The 17,188-nt window shown below is 44.5% G+C and overlaps 2 protein-coding genes across 2 annotated transcripts in view; both read left to right on the top strand.

The window, feature by feature from the left end:
• LOC306818930 (uncharacterized protein) overlaps positions 1–17,188 on the top strand; it is a 358,920-nt gene that overhangs the window by 42,156 nt on the left and 299,576 nt on the right. The window lies entirely within an intron of this gene.
• On the top strand, positions 908–10,921 carry LOC306818769 (uncharacterized protein; the record flags this gene model as incomplete). The annotated part of the gene is given in 9 exon segments (XM_079336487.1): positions 908–1,148; positions 1,295–1,499; positions 1,624–3,440; positions 3,443–3,529; positions 3,531–3,706; positions 3,796–3,969; positions 4,186–4,353; positions 4,473–4,519; positions 10,374–10,921. Coding segments are annotated over 9 exon segments (3,315 nt in total). The 5' UTR covers positions 908–1,055.

Raw genomic sequence — 17,188 nt, 5'->3', positions numbered from 1 at the left:
ATGGTGGTATACTGAACCAGTGATCTCGGCAGGACTCTGGTGAGCAGATGGATCATGAAGTCTGTAGACAAAGATCTTCAAAGCTCCTGAGTGGTTTTTACAAACCCAGTTGGATCCAGATACTGGACTGACTCTGCTGTCTTGATCAACATCATCACAAGATAAAAACTACTGTGATGGTGCAAGCAGCAGTTATTCCCCTCTGAAGTGGTGTCAGTCTGAAGACTTTGTCCCAGAAGAGAGTTCCAGGCTCATGTCCCTGAACTTGTTAAGGACAGTTCCTGGATCTGGATCAGTTTTGTATCCTGATAGTAGTTTAGGGCAGCTTGTGGACTTACAGTAAGCTCTGTATTCATGATATTCATGGTCATCTTACTTTACGTTCTGAGTCTCAGTTGTGGGCCTTATTGAGGATTCATTTGATCTGTAATCATTCTTTTATAAATCTTTGTCCTGTGGATCATCATGTTGAGGTTTTCCTTCTGCCCCCCCTGGTGGACACTTGTAGTATTTTCATAAACATGTGTCTGTAGCGAGCCTGAGTTCTTTCTCTCTGAAAATGCAGGTTGGACTTCTAACCTTTATTGTTCCTGCTGGCATCTTTCTGAGCTGTGTTTCTGTTTGAGTCGTCTTCTGTGAACTTTGATTTCATCAGTCTGAAGAATGTGAGGACAGACACAGTGTTGGCTGTATTCTGAGTGAGATACTGTTCTAATAGAAACAGAACTGTGGAGAACTTCAGCTCTGCCTCCTGATTACTGATGATCCATCTGCTAGTTTGAACTGGAACAGTCTGATTAAAGATGATCTTTGTTCATGAAGCAGCTGTTTGTTTGTATCAGGATGCAGGACCAGAGACCAGACTGTCCTGGACCCAGCTGTGTGTCCATGAAGAGTGACCTCTCTATAGATTGGCTTATTGACTTCAAAGATGGACGTGGTGCTGATGGAAGGTAAGAATTAAAAATCCAGTGAATGTTCTGACTCTGTGGTTCAAAGACTCATATCTTGGCTCAGAGCTTCATCATATATGACCCATTGTTTTCTTGTGTAATATGTCCTGTCACAGAGTTCAACAGGAGAGCTCCGAGGTTCACAGAGGTCCATCAGACCAGCAGGATCTAACAGACCTGGACTCCATCTTTATGGTGTGTTATTTCATAAACTACCATGACAAGAATGTAATGCTAAGTTATTGTTGTGTTTAGAGCAGCTGACCTTCAGACTGACACAAGAACCACATGTTGAGTTCTACCACTTTATAGGAAATATCCAGTGTCTCCTTCTGTTCCAGCTGCTGGAGGAGAACATCCTCACCTTTGTGAAGAACGAGGTGAAGAGAGTCCAGAGGGTTCTGAGTCCAGATTACACAGAATGCTTAGAGAGTCAGAGTGAGGATGAAGAGCAGAGGAGAAGCTGTAAAGAGGCATTTTTGAAGATCACTCTCCACTTCCTGAGGAGAATGAAGCAGGAGGAGCTGGCTGACTGTCTGCAGAGCAGTAAGAACATCTGAACAGATTTCATATTTTAGAAAAAGGACAAAGAGGTTTAAAGTTCAAACTCAGACAGTCATGTGATCTATATCAGGATCTTTTCATTGATCTCAGTTCTGTCTTTATTCAGGAACAGTAACTGCAGAGTGTCAGCGTAAACTGAAATCTAACCTGAAGGAGAAGTTCCAGTGTGTGTTTGAGGGGATTGCTAAAGCAGGAAACCCAACCCTTCTGAACCAGATCTACACAGAGCTCTTCATCACAGAGGGAGGGACTGGAGAGGTCAATGAGGAACACGAGGTCAGACAGATTGAAACAGCATCCAGGAAACCAGACAGAGCAGAAACAACCATCAGACAAGAAGACATCTTTAAAGCATCACCTGGAAGAGATGAACCAATCAGAAGAGTGATGACAAAGGGAGTGGCTGGCATCGGGAAAACAGTCTTAACACAGAAGTTCACTCTGGACTGGGCTGAAGACAAAGCCAACCAGGACATACACTTCACATTTCCATTCACTTTCAGAGAGCTGAATGTGCTGAAAGAGAAAAAGTTCAGCTTGGTGGAACTTGTTCATCACTTCTTTCCTGAAACCAAAGAAGCAGGAATCTGCAGGTTTGAAGAGTTCCAGGTGGTGTTCATCTTTGACGGTCTGGATGAGTGTCGACTTCCTCTGGACTTTAAAAACAACCAGACCCTGACCGATGTCACAGAGTCCACCTCAGTGGATGTGCTGCTGACAAACCTCATCAGGGGGAAACTGCTTCCCTCTGCTCGCCTCTGGATAACCACACGACCTGCAGCAGCCAATCAGATCCCTCCTGAGTGTGTTGATATGGTGACAGAGGTCAGAGGGTTCACTGACCCACAGAAGGACGAGTACTTCAGGAAGAGATTCAGAGATGAGGAGCAGGCCAGCAGGATCATCTCCCACATCAAGACATCCCGAAGCCTCCACATCATGTGCCACATCCCAGTCTTCTGCTGGATCACTGCTACAGTTCTGGAGGATGTGCTGAAGACCAGAGAGGGAGGAGAGCTGCCCAAGACCCTGACTGAGATGTACATCCACTTCCTGGTGGTTCAGTCCAAACTGAAGAACATCAAGTATGATGGAGGAGCTGAGACAGATCCACACTGGAATAAAAAGAGCAGGAAGATGATTGAGTCTCTGGGAAAACTGGCTTTTGAGCAGCTGCAGAAAGGAAACCTGATCTTCTATGAGTCAGACCTGACAGAGTGTGGCATCGATATCAGAGCAGCCTCAGTGTACTCAGGAGTGTTCACACAGATCTTTAAAGAGGAGAGAGGACTGTACCAGGACAAGGTGTTCTGCTTCATCCATCTGAGTGTTCAGGAGTTTCTGGCTGCTCTTCATGTCCATCTGACCTTCATCAACTCTGGAGTCAATCTGATGTCAGAGAAACAAAGAACATCCTGGTGGTCTAAAGTATTCAGAGAAAAACCTGACCCAACACTTTTATACCAGAGTGCTGTGGACCAGGCCTTACAGAGTCCACATGGACACCTGGACTTGTTCCTCCGCTTCCTCCTCGGTCTTTCTCTACAGACCAATCAGAGTGATATACAAGGTCTGCTGACACACACAGGAAGTGGCTCACAGACCAATCAGAAAACAGTCGAGTACATAAAGAAGAAGATCAGTGACGATCTGTCTGCAGAGAAAAGCATCAATCTGTTCCACTGTTTGAATGAACTGAATGATCGTTCTCTAGTGAAGGAGATCCAACAGTCCCTGAGATCAGGACGTCTCTCCACAGATACACTGTCTCCTGCTCAGTGGTCAGCTCTGGTCTTCATCTTACTGTCATCAGAAAAAGATCTGGATGTGTTTGACCTGAAGAAATACTCTGCTTCAGAGGAGGCTCTTCTGAGGCTGCTGCCTGTGATCAAAGCTTCAAACAAAGCTCTGTACATGCTCACATAACTATCCAGGTTAAATGTAGTTCTCTTTATTCAGAAATAAAACTATGGTTTGTAATTGTTTTCATTTGTGTTCTTCTGAATCCTCTTCAGGCTGAGTGGCTGTAACCTTTCAGAGAGAAGCTGTGAAGCTCTGTCCTCAGTCCTCAACTCCCAGTCCTCTAGTCTGAGAGAGCTGGACCTGAGCAACAACAACCTGAAGGATTCAGGAGTGAAGCTGCTGTGTAGTGGTTTAGAGACTCTGCATTGTACACTGGAAACGCTCAGGTCAGGACTTATTCACTGAAAGTTTACCCAATTAGCTTGTATGTACTTATTTTATATTCTCGTTTACCTACAAAAAAAATCCTCTTCAGGCTGAGTGTCTGTCAGCTCTCAGAGAGAAGCTGTGAAGCTCTGTCCTCAGTCCTCAACTCCCAGTCCTCTAGTCTGAGAGAGCTGGACCTGAGCAACAACAACCTGCATGATTCAGGAGTGAAGCTACTGTCTGCTGGACTGAAGAGTCCTCTCTGTAGACTGGACACTCTCAGGTTAGTGTGCAGCTGATACAGATTATTCCCAGCAGAGTAAATGTTGATCAGTATCAGATTATAAAGTTGACTCTGTTCAGCTGTATGGTTGTGTCTGGATGTTACTGGTGAAACAGCTGACAATGGACCTGTGTGTGTGTGTGTGTGTGTGTGTGTGTGTGTGTGTGTGTGTGTGTGTGTGTGTGTGTGTGTGTGTGTGTGTGTGTGTGTGTGTAGCCTGTCAGGCTGTCTGATCACAGAAGAAGGTTGTGCGTCTCTGGCCTCAGCTCTAAGCTCCTCCCCCCTGAGAGAGCTGGACCTGAGCTACAATCATCCAGGAGCACGAGGAGAGAAGCTGCTGTCTGCTGGACTGGAGGATCCACACTGCAGACTGGAGACACTGAGGTACAGACAGACACACAGAAGCTGTCTCACTGTTTCTGAATGATGAACTCTGCTTCTTGTCTGATGGTGATTTAAATGAAGATGGATGAAGTAGATTCTGATCTGGTTTCTTCCTCCAGGTTGGATCATGGTGTACTGCTCGGACTGAAACCTGGTCTGAGGAAGTGTGAGTGTGTTTTCATTTCTCTTCATCAGAACACAGCAGCACATGTTGGATGATGGAAGTAACACAAAGTGATGATAAAAGTGAGGGTGATGGAAACTGATGAGAGTTGAAATATTACACAATAAACGATGTCGGCTGAAATAAAGTCACAAAACAGCACGCGGTAAACTCTACATTTCTGTTGGATGTGATGAATGGTCATTTTCTAATCTCTGGATTATCACTTTTGACATTCTTGGTTTTGAAGTTGGCTGCTGGCCAGATGCTCCTGGTCAAGCTTGTGGAGCTCATCACATTTAAAAACAACAGAAACTATATTTGATTTGATGGTCATTTCCATAAACATGTAAATATGCAGAGTCTCCACCATCAAGTTCTCTGCTCTAAAACATCCAGAGTTGAATACAGTGATGAAATAGAAAGAGAAAACCTTTAAAGACATGAGCTAGCTCTCCTCCTCATCTTCTGGCTGTGCAGACAGTAAAGGTCAAAGGTCGAGCAGTTCCATGAATGAACCTTTGAATTTCACTTCTCAATCATTTCAACACTACAGATATAGATAGACACAGAAACATTTGGACTGCTTCATATTTCACATCACATGAGTTTTCATCTCCTCCTGTCTTCTCATCACTTTCTGTGACTTCCACCCTCGAGGCTCCTTTCCTTCAATGACAACACAAACAGTTTGTGTTGACAACCATCAATGATGACTAGGATTATATTTGACTCTATTTCCATCAAGGCAAGGCAAGGCAAGGCAAGTTTACTTATATAGCACTGTTCAGACACGAGGCAATTCACAGTGCTTTACAGACATAAAAACAGAAAAACATTAAAACAGAGTTTAAGGAAAGAATGCAAAATACATCATTAAAAGATGGGGATGCAGGTGAAAATACTCGATAAAGGAACAACTGTTAAAACTATTAAAAAAGGAAGAATGTGTTGCAGTAAGGCAGACAGTATATTTCTAATTGAAAGCCTGAGCGAATAACAAAGTTTTAAGGCCTGATTTAAAGGAGTTGAGTGTGGCAGCAGTCCTCAGTTGTTCAGGGAGTTTGTTCCACAGTTAAGGAGCGTAGTGACTAAACGCTGCTTCACCTTGTTTGGTTCTGACTCTGGGAACACTGAGTAAACCTCTTCCTGAGGACCTGAGCGGTCTGAATGTTTTATATTCTATAATAATAATAATAATTTACACTTTATTAATCCCACGAGGGGAAATTCGGTTTACACTCTGTCTAACACACACATAGGCCGAGATACACACTCATGCACAAACAGGGTTCTAGTGACATGCATTAATGGAGAGGTCTCAGAGTGAGGGGGCTGCCCACAGCGAGCACTCCAGAGCAGTTTTTGGGGTTCGGTGCCTTGCTCAGGGGCACCTTGGCAGTGCTCAGGAAATGGACTGGCACCTCTCCAGTTACCAGACCAGTTTCCGGACTTGGTCCGTGCCGGGACTTGAACCGGCGACCCTCCGGTTCCCAACCCAAGTCCCTACAGACTGAGCTACTGCCGCCCCAAGACAGTTCTACAAGTAGATCTGACATGTACTTAGGGCCAAGACCATTTAATGTTTTTCAATTTGGATCAAATCCAGCTGAACTTCATGAAATGTGGATGTTTGTATTTGTTGATAGGACTCGTCACTTTTGAACTCAAGTTCAAAGAAACATTTCAGTCAGAACTGAGTTTCTGTTTTTGTCTCTGTGGATTCAAAGATTTTAGAATGCAGATCAAAACACACAAACAAAGTGAACACAGTGATCCAACATATCTGACATTAGAGTCCATGAAGATCAATAATAAATATGTGTTTAGAGTTGATTCAAACTGCTCTTCTTCTTCTTCTTCTTCTTCTTCTTCTTCTTCTTCTTCTTCTTCTTCTTCTAAAGCTTTCTGTTGACTGACGGGTGGACACACTAAAGAAGGGCTGGCTCAGATGAAAATATGATCACATCATGCTTTAAATATTGATTCTGATGAATCTAAATCAAGATGTGTAGTGTGAATATTTGTCAGGATGTGTGCTGTTCACGTCCATAGAAGTGACAGTTTGACAGTTGGTAGAGTCGTCGCCCCTCAATCGGAAGGTTGAGGGTTCGATCCCCAGCTCCTGCGAGCAACATGTCCGATGTGTCCTTGGGCAAGACACTTAACCCCAAATTGCTCCCCCTGCTGCGTCTGGGGCGTATGAATGTGCGTGAATGGATAGCATACATATCCAGCCCATCAGTGTGAATGGGTGTGAATGGGTAGGTGTAAGAAGCGCTTTGAGTAGTCGGAAGACTAGAAAAGCGCTATACAAGCTCAAGTCCATTTACCATTTACATGATGACAATAGAAAGAAATGAGCTACAGATAAGACATCAATGAAGCCGTTCTAGTAGATTTCTCTGGGTAGAACATCAGTAGTATCTTTGAAACATTCTGTTGTGGGTCCCGTGCATGCTGTTCACACCTGAGCAGACATGTTTAGAGTCACAGACTTTATGGAAGGCTGTTCAACATAGTAAAAGAGAAGACAAAGAGCATCATTCAGAGCAGTCTGGACTTGATGAGAGACTCCCTGACCACACTCGCTGAACAAGTAGAGGAGATGCAGCAACATAGAAGTGCCAATCAAGACAACATTGAAACAGCATCTGAATCAATCACAGATGTGGCGTTTGTGAAACCAAAACTACAGCAGGCTGAATACGATGAAAGGTGTCTAAAGCTTCACTTGGTAGGCCTGCAACCATTGAGATTCTCTGAACACCTGGGCCATGGGTGAGAGAGGTGGAGCCAGCTTTTGCTTTAAGTTGTTATTTTTCTCTCACTTTATGAAATCTACATTATGAGCAGAGGGATGACTCTGAATGTGTTGTCTTTATAGAAAACAAAATGGAGGACTTTTTGGAAGTTAACGTTCACTCTGCCTCCCCAAGTACTATACTGTATGTGAAGCCCTGAAAGCCTTGTTGAGAGGACAGATTACATCTTATGGCTCTCATGAACAAAGAATCAGCAGACAACATTTAAAGATATCAGATCAAGAAACTCATGAACTGGAAACAAAGCATGCAGAAACTAACAGAGCTGAAGTAGCCACTCCATAAGTAGAAGCCAATATGACAAGAAGTAAATACCACTATTATGAAAAAGGAGTACAAACTGCTCAACTTCTTAACTGGTGTAGTTTCTCAGTCTTTGATGATGATGATGATGATGCAGGTGATGAAGAAATCTCTGCTGACACTGACTTGTATAATAAGAAGTTTATTCCCAAACAAAGAACAGCACCAATCCAGGTTTGCCTTGCTACACCTGGGAGAGTCACAAGCCGAACAGTGATCCCTCTTGAACACAGAATGAGTCTGGTTTTTATACAGCATTGGTCAAAACAACATCTATGTTGTTGTTTGGTCTTAGATCAACATATGGCATTCAGGTCCACACTGTCCCCCATATCCTGCTCTCCTTTAATTCCCTCTGGACACATCAGAGAGGTGGGGTAACATCTTAGCTTTCATCTCTTCCTGTGGGTCAACATCTGTACAATATTAGACCCAAACTTTATCTTACACATCCCTAAGGAAGGAGTGTCAGCCTTTGACAGCAAATAATCCACCTCAGACTCTTTGATGTTCAACCAAACTCAAACACAACCAGGAAGAGCCCCCGACCCAGACAGCTGACGGACAGATTTTTATCAACAGTTCCAGAACAAACAAATTCAACCAATGATGGAGATGATTAAAGAAAGACTTCCACCAAGCCGAGAATTGGCCAGCATCAAAGTCTTTCCCAAGATGTCTCAGGACAAACAATGATGTGATTCTTATCAACCTTTGTCTAAATGTGGATTTTCAAATGTTGTCTAAAGTGGTGGCAGTACGGCTGGAGGGCGTGATGACACAGCTCATCCACAAAGAGCAGACAGGATTTAGAGGACAGTGACAGAGTGCAGATAACATCAGAACATGAATCCATACCATGGAACTTGTTCAATGCTCAGAAGATCCTACTTTCATTATATCATGGATGCACAAAAGGCATTTGACAGAATGGAGTGGGAACATCTTTTTCACACGCTGAAGCAAATGACCTTTGGTGAGCTTTTTGATCAAATACATTCAAATCATGTATGAGTCTCTTAAAACACAGGTTTAGACAAATGGAGTTGTGTCCAAGCCATTTCAGACAGGGCTGTCCTCTTTCCCCTCTTTTATTTGACTTAGCCATTGAACCCCGAGCTGTGGCAATTCACTCTAACAGGGAGCTATGCTGTATACAGAGCACAACATGTGAACCTTTCCTTATATGCTGACCATTTCTTCATTTACATTACACAGCCAGAAAAGTCTGTGCCTCAGCTGCTCACAGTGTTAGAGGAGTATGCTACAATATCAGGCTACAAGCTGAATCATGAGAAGAGGGAAGTAATGCCCCTGAACCAAGGTGCTACCTGGAACCCGGGACCATTTGAATCTCACTTATAGCTGACAGCAGACAACCTTCAATACTTGAGCATTCAAAGTGTACGGCCCTTTCCGCACCTTCCAATGTACAGGCTTAGACAGCCAGATAAGTCCTCCAATAAGAACATTGATTTGACTTGAGCTCCTTCTTCTTTGTTTTTTCTAAAACTTCTAAAACTTCAATATGACAAAGAGAATAAGAATATGTCAGTAGAGATGATAAATATATGTCTCCATGATGGTAGAATCAGTTCTTTTCAGTGTACTGAATCAGTAGAATCAGTTCAGTAAAGTGTTCAGTTCTTCTCAGTAGCTCTGTCTGTGAATCAGAATTGAATAAGCTGAAACACGGCCCAACGTTTCCTTCTGCTCTCCATCGTACTGAGAACAGCCGCTGGTGAATCATAAAGCAATGAGCTGAGAATTTAGTGGAAACTGAAAGCTGCTCAAAACAATCCCATGCATTTTCCCCGAGCGTTCTCTTCAGTACGTTCAGTACACAAATCAGTGAGTGACTGAGAGGAAGAGAGACTTGGAGGCAGAGCTCTGCTAACTGAAGGAGAGCTCTGCTCTTCATCTCAGTCACTCAGTGATTCAGTGAGGAGCAGCAGTATCCATAATCCATGTGAGAGGAACGTCTCTGCCTTCTCACCTTTTCTTCCCACAATGCAATGTGTCATGGCCATACCTCCATGACAGTGAGAACATTTCTATTGAAACTTTGATTGAAGTGCATGTAGGGAGTCAGTCCAGCAAGGCCCTGTCTTCTTGTCTCTGGTGTTGGGCGAAGTCATATCCAGAATGACAGAGTTTGAATTTCAGGTCCACAGAAACATCCAAGTCAGAAGATAGATGTTGAAATGAGAGAGAAACACGTCATATTGTTGGTCTGGACAGAAACCTTTGTATAACAAGCTCCATTTAGAATGACAGTTTACATGTGAAGATACACACAAACATCAAAGTCACAGTTACTATGGACTTGCACCTTTATATGAACCACATCCATATTGAATGCACATCATTGCTGTATTTTTACACTGATTTGGATGTGATGTTAGAAAACAGAGTCAAATAAAGCTGATTGAAAACAATCAAATAACAGGGGCTTGTTCATTTACACATCATGTCTGTAATCTGACAGTTTAGTGGATTTAAAAACAGAAGAGGACTTTTTAAATGGAGAGTTATTGAGTGTAAAATGAGGATTTGATTACAGCATGGTAACTCCATGTGAAGTTGATTAGAAGTGGATGATTACATTTCAGTGGTATCAAACATCATGCAGTGCTGAATATGAACTGTTTGATGGACTCTCAGTAAAGTTGTTGATGAATGAACAGATGATAACCTGCAGCTGTGTTGTGTCTTCTTCTCTTCATCAGACGCCTGTGAGCTGGAACTGGACACAAACACAGTGAACAGAAACCTGAAACTGTCTGACAACAACAGGAAGGTGACATCTGTGAAGGAGCTTCAGTTATATCCTCATCATCCAGACAGATTTGAATACTGGTGTCTTCAGCTGCTGTGTAGGACTGGTCTGACTGGTCGCTGTTACTGGGAGGTCGAGTGGAGAGGAGAGGTTCATGTATCAGTGAGTTACAGAGGAATCAGAAGGAGAGGAGACTTTAATGAATGTGTGTTTGGATCTAATGATCAGTCCTGGAGTCTGAGCTGCTTGGATGGAGGTTACTGTGTCAGACACAATAACAGAGATACAGACATCTCCTCCTCCTCCTCCTCCTGGTCTGTCTCTCACAGAGTAGCAGTGTATGTGGACTGTCCTGCTGGCTCTCTGTCCTTCTACAGAGTCTCCTCTGACACACTGATCCACCTCCACACCTTCAACACCACATTCACTGAACCTCTCTATCTTGGGTTTATGTTCTGGTCTGGTTCTTCAGTGTCTCTGTGTGATGTGTCGGTCTGACTGAAGATCAGCTGACTCTGTTCACTCTGTCCAGCTGCTCTGTTTCATGGTTGGGGGGCCTGGTAATGGGGGGGGGGGGCAATGGACCTCCTTCTGTATTGTCTGTATTGTGCTGATCTCACCAATCAAAAAAAGTGACAGCATAACCTCTGATAATCTGGATTTCATAATCCTTAAATCTGTGTCTGAATAAAAGTGTCTGGATCAAAGTGAGCCGCATCACCTGATCCTGGATCATCAAATCTGATCCCTTCAATCCGGATTAATGGACCTCCTTACGTAATGTCTGTATTGTGCTGATCTCACCAATCAAAAAGAAGTGAGAAAAAAAGATCATCTGGATTTGATCATCCTTAAATCTGAACCTGGATCAGGGTGATCCAAACTGGATCAAAGTGAGCCGGATCACCTGATCCTGGATCATCTGGTCCCTTTAAAGAGCATATTGCAGGTTAAAGAAAAAACTGAACTAATCATATGAAAATATGTTACCAATAATGTTTTTAAATGAAATTCAGAAATGAATAACCCACAGGGTCTCCTGGAGACGTTTTAGTCTTTGCTCTTTACTTCCACATTCGGCTGTGACGTAACATAAGGGAGTCCCGCTGAATCCCCATCTGTTTAACATAGAAAATCATGGATCTGAGTGTCACTCCCGTCAATAAAGAGGAAGAAAACATGTATTCCTTTACATATAATGGTGTGCTGGCTTATTATTCTGAACCTGTTAGATGTGATAGAGAGCAGAAACAGGCAGGATTAGAGGAATAACGGCCTCAGGAGAGAAGCTGTGGTGTGAGGAGAGACCCGGAGCAGGCGTCCTGCTGAGTGACAGGTGTCAGCTCGCCATATATGGGCGAGTGCTGTGTTCACATCAGCATATGTAAAGTTTGTAATCACATTCAATCAATTAAAAAAGCCAGAGAGATTTTTTGGTTTTTGCAAAGCACTTTATTTACACAATTTTAATTTTTCACAATTTCATAAAGTTTGTTTTTTAAAAGACAGTTCAGGTCATAAAAACTTGTGCAAACACCAACTCATCATCAACAACTGAACAAACAACATCATTAAAATACCAGAGCTGTTTAAAAGCCTCCAAGTCTCCAATGTGTTTATAAAATCTAAACTCTAACCAGAGTCTGGCTCGGATGTTGGTCAGCCACACCGCCTTGGCCTCCTGTCCGTCTCGGTTCTCTACCCGCTTTCTCCTGCTCAGGTCGATCGCCATCTTGGCCTCACCGGAGAGGTAGTTCAGGAGCTGCCACTTGTCTTTTTGTTCTTTCTTGTCCCATGATAAAACCCCTCTCAGTAAAAACCACATTAAAGAAACTAAAAACCAGTGTTAAAAGAGAGAAGAAACTGGAGAGCCTCTGACACTCAGTAAAAACATGGAACACAGTTTCTGGCAGCTCACAGAAAGGACAGGAGTTTAAAACAGCAGGATTAAGAACAGCCATGAAAGCATTGGAGGCGACAGCACCGTGTAAAATCCTCCACTGGAGGACAGCAGTCCGTTTTTTGAGGGGAAGTTTATATAAAATCCTCCACTGGGGGCCCGCTCCACTGGTTCCCAGTCTGTTGGACCACACAGTGGCGGCGCGGTTGCACAGTCCGACCTTGTGGATAGCTTTCACACAGTTTATGTACAGGGTTTTTTTGTCTGCTTTATGCAGCGTTAGTTTGTCACTGTGTGCTGTAGCCAGCAGGGGGCCGGTCAGTTCCCCCAGGGCTGGGCTCAGGGAGATGTCAGGGAAGGGGTCTGCAGGATCTGGTTTGGCCTTTCCTTGCCCATAGTCCGTGAGCTGGCTCCTCTCTTTCCCAGAGAGCCTCTGGCGCCACAGCTCCAGGAGCCTCTCTGCCACCCGGAGGGATTGCAGACCCAGAAGAGAACCCAGACCCCGGGCGTCACCCAGCGCTGGCCCCACTGCGTCCACCAGCTGCTGCAGGCTCAGGGTTTTTGTTCTCAGCAGGGCCATCATCAGGCCGGGGGTCACGCTGCTGCCGATGTCCAGCCTAGCCCTGTGGATCAGTGGTTCACTCAACAACCAGTGCAGAGAGGACTTTGGGCACCTTTTACAGTCAAAAAGGGCCCAAGACTTAAAAACACCCTGATAAAACGGAGGCAGCCCACTTAGTTTTAAAAGTTTAGAATCAATAAAAAACAGAGCAGCATCCAGCCCCAGGAAATCTGCACGTCTGAGAATGCAGCTGGCCACATCTCTCCACACCAGATCAGCCGGCCCTGTGAGGTACTTCTGTAAAAACTGGAGTCTAAAAGTGGCTGTCCGGCTGGCCAGGTGGACGAGGCCCTGTCCCTCGTCCTCTCTGGTTAAAAACAGCACCCCCTGTGGCACCCAGTGTAGACCGTCCCAGAAGAAGTCTACCATCTTCTTCTGGATCTGGGCAAGCAGGCCTGACGGGGGGTCTACACAGGTTAGGCGGTGCCACAGTTGGGATGCTACGATCCATCCATCCATCCATTTTCTACCGCTTCCTCCCCTGCCAGCGCATCCAACTCACCACCAGGTGGTGATCAGTTGACAGCTCAGCCCCTCTCTTCACCCGAGTGTCTGAGACACACGGCCGGAGGTCAGATGACACGACCACAAAGTCTATCATCGACCTCCGGCCTAGGGAGTCCTGGTGCCACGTACACTTATGGACATCCCTGTGCTCGAACATGGTGTTTGTTAAGGACAAACTGTGACTAGCACAGAAGTCCAATAACAGAACACCACTCTGGTTCAGATCAGGGAGGCCGTTCATCCCAATCACCCCACTCCAGATCTCACTGTCATTGCCCACGTGAGCGTTGAAGTCCCCCAGTAGAACAATGGAGTCCCCAGTCGGAGCACTGTCCAGCACCCCTCCCAGGGACTCCAAGAAGGCTGGGTACTCCGCACTGCCATTCGGGCCGTAGGCCGAGACGACAGTGAGAGACCTGTCCCCTACCCGAAGGCATAGGGACACGACCCTCTCGTTCACCGGGGTGAACTCCAACACCTGGCGGCTGAGCTGTGGGGCTATGAGCAAACCCACGCCAGCACGCCGCCTCTCGCCGCGGGCAACTCCAGAGAAGTAGAGAGTCCAGCCCCTCTCAAGGAGCTGGGTTCCAGAGCCCAAGCAGTGCGTGAAGGTGAGCCCGACTATATCTAGCCGGTACCTTTCAACCTCCTGCACAAGCTCAGGCTCCTTCCCCCCCAGTAAGGTGACGCTCCACGTCCCAAGAAGCTACGTCTGGGGATCGGGTCGCCGAAGCCCCCGCCGTCGACTGCCGCCCGATCCACACTGCACCCAACCCCTACGGCTTCCTCTGTGGATGGTGGGTCCACAGGAGAACGGGCCCGCGTCATCCTTTCGGGCTGAACCCAGCCGGGCCCCACGGGCAAAGTCCCGGCCACCAGGCGCTCTCCTGCGGGCCCCAACCCCAGGCCTGGCTCCAGGGTGGGGCCCCGGCTCCGCCATGCCGGGCGACGTCACGGTCCTATTTATGTTATTCATCATAGGGGTTTTATGAACTGACCATTTAGTCTGACCCGTCGCCTAGGACCTGTTTGCCTTGGGTCAAAGCCCCCGACAACATAGCTCCTAGGGTCATTCGAGTGCTCAAACTCCCCCAACACGATAAGGTAGCAGTTCAGGGGGGAGACGTTAAAGGAGCAACATCAGTGTTGATTCATGTGTGCTGGACAAAGGACTCAGGCCTGTATCCTGTTCTGAAAGCCTGAAAGTATGTTGGAGAGAACTAGACTGAAGAATTTGAACCAGCTTCCCCCAAAAGCACCGAACATGTGTGAAGAGGGGATCTGAATCCTGCTGCCTCCTCTCTGCATCTGCCATGAAGCAAAGCTGTCTGAAGCTGCTGATTTTAACATTCAACAAACTGAAGACCAAACGAAGCCTGAAACAATCATCAGGAGTGATTTATATAAGAGAAGCTTTCAGAAGGAATTCTTTTATAACTTCTGATCATTGTTGACAGGATGTCACATTCTGTTTATTATCTGTTCTTAGCTGCTGTATTTGTTTTATGATGTGAAACCACTATCTTCACCGCTGTGTGTTTTCATTTAATGCTAAGCTAGCTAACTTTCAGTTACCTGCTTCCACCATCACAAAGACCAGAGTCTAATCACTGAACTCAGCTCACAGAGCTTCACATATGTAATCAAGCAGCCACATGTCTCACCTTGTTGGCCACCATCTTGTCTTCTCTCTCTCTCTCTCTCTCTCTCTCTCTCTCTCTGTCACACACACACACCCTTGTTTATCCTTTTTTTCTGTAGTTTATTTTATGATATTTATTCGTTTGATTGAGTAACTTGATGTTTGTTTGTTAAATGTTATAATTTAAAGAGCAGTTTGTGATTATTGTGTATTTAGGCGACTTTGTGATTTGTGTGATAAGACGGGTGGGAGGGCTTTGAAGAAACCTGAATAACAAAAACACTCCTGTCAGGCTTTGTGTTCGGATTTCACCAACGTGTATTCTATGAAGTCAAACAAGGAGGAACACACACACACACACACACACACACACACACACACACACACACACTCTTGTGTCCAAGGGATTTTTACTAACAGGAAACAGCAGCTTCGTTCACACACTTTCACTTCTGTCCTCTGGACTTGATGATAACAAGAGGAAACTGTACACACTGAATAAAGTGACCAGTGTGAAGACATACGACACACTGATGTCACGTTTTGTGGGTAGGAAACAGGGAGGGAGGACCCAGTGCAGGAACAAAAACATTAATGAAACAAAAGACAAAACAAATGAACAGATGGGCTAACTGTGCTAAGAAGGAGCTACTGCAAAGGGGGCTTTGCCCAATATGCCTCTCTGGGCTCGGTTTATAGACTCGTGCAGGTGAATTAGCAAAAGCAGCAGCTAATAACAACTAGCTACGGTGTTTACTGTTGATAATGCTGTATAACCCTCACCTGCGTGACCACAGTTTATATTTGGACTATTGAAATGGATGAAGTTTATATGGCCTACATACCGCGGCAAGTTGTAATGCGATCATTCAGGTTAATATAACAAGTATCATTTTCTTTTTCTTTTAAATGTGTGCATGGTTGTCAGACACTGCTGCTCTCCTTTTGTGTTAAGGTCACCACAGTTCTAGTTGCTCCTCTACAAGGTGGATCAGCACCAGCCCCACAGTTCTTGTTGAGTAAGGGAGGGGCTTTGAATGTTGAATTTGTTTCTTTTTACCTTTATATACATGTTTTTCTTTTTGTTTGTACGTACAGTTTTTCTTTTTATGCTACTCCACATTTCACAGCAACTGTATGTAAGAGGTAGCCTGTATTTTGTAAACAATGTATATGGAAAAAAGACATGCTAGTTTACAGAAAATACAGGTAACCAGTTGGAATGTAAGAGGGTTAAGAGGACGAAGCAAATTGAAACAAGTTATAAACAGGCTTAAATATCTTCAATCTAAAATAGTGTTTCTTCAGGAATCTCACTTGACACCATTAGATATGAAGCCAGTTCACAATCGATGGCCTGCTCAGGTGTTCTACGCATCATTTAATAATTATGCCCGAGGAGTTATCATTTTGATTCATAAAGAAATACCATTCCAAATGACAAAAAATATACAGGATCCAGCTGGTAGGTATGTAATTATTCAAGGCAATATACTTTGACTTCAGTTAAATTTAGTGAGCTTATACGGACCTAATGTAGACACTCCTACATTTTTTGAAGACTGTTTTCTAACACTGGCCACATTATGGGGAAATGACTTTAATTGCACACTAGAACCAAGAGTGGACCGTTCCACAGGCTTTGATACCACTAAGACCCAAACAAGAAAAGTGATGAAACAATATATGGCCGACCTGAACCTGGCTGAGATATGGAGAGAACAGAATCCTACTAAAGAATACTCTTGTCATTCAATTGCACTTAGATCCCGCTCCCGAATTGATTATTTTCTTCTATCCCAAGAACTTGTATCAAACATCACAGATTGTTGGTATGACAGCGTAGTGATCAGCGATCATGCTCCTATTTCACTACACATGCACATAGATCATCTTTTTCATAACCCACCTAGTTGGCGCTTGCAGGTGTACTGGCTACAAAATTCAGAATTTGTCAAACATGTGGGAGATAAAATAGATAATTATTTTGAATTCAATACAAATGAAACTCAGCTAGCACACGGTGGGATGCCTTTAAAGCGTACATTAGAGGAGAAATTATTAGTTATACGGCCTTCAAATCAAGAGAAAGAA

Source organism: Symphodus melops (genome assembly GCF_947650265.1).
Source record: "Symphodus melops genome assembly, chromosome: 23".
Lineage (NCBI taxonomy): Eukaryota > Metazoa > Chordata > Actinopteri > Labriformes > Labridae > Symphodus > Symphodus melops.
This window is presented reverse-complemented; position numbering and strand designations above follow the sequence as displayed.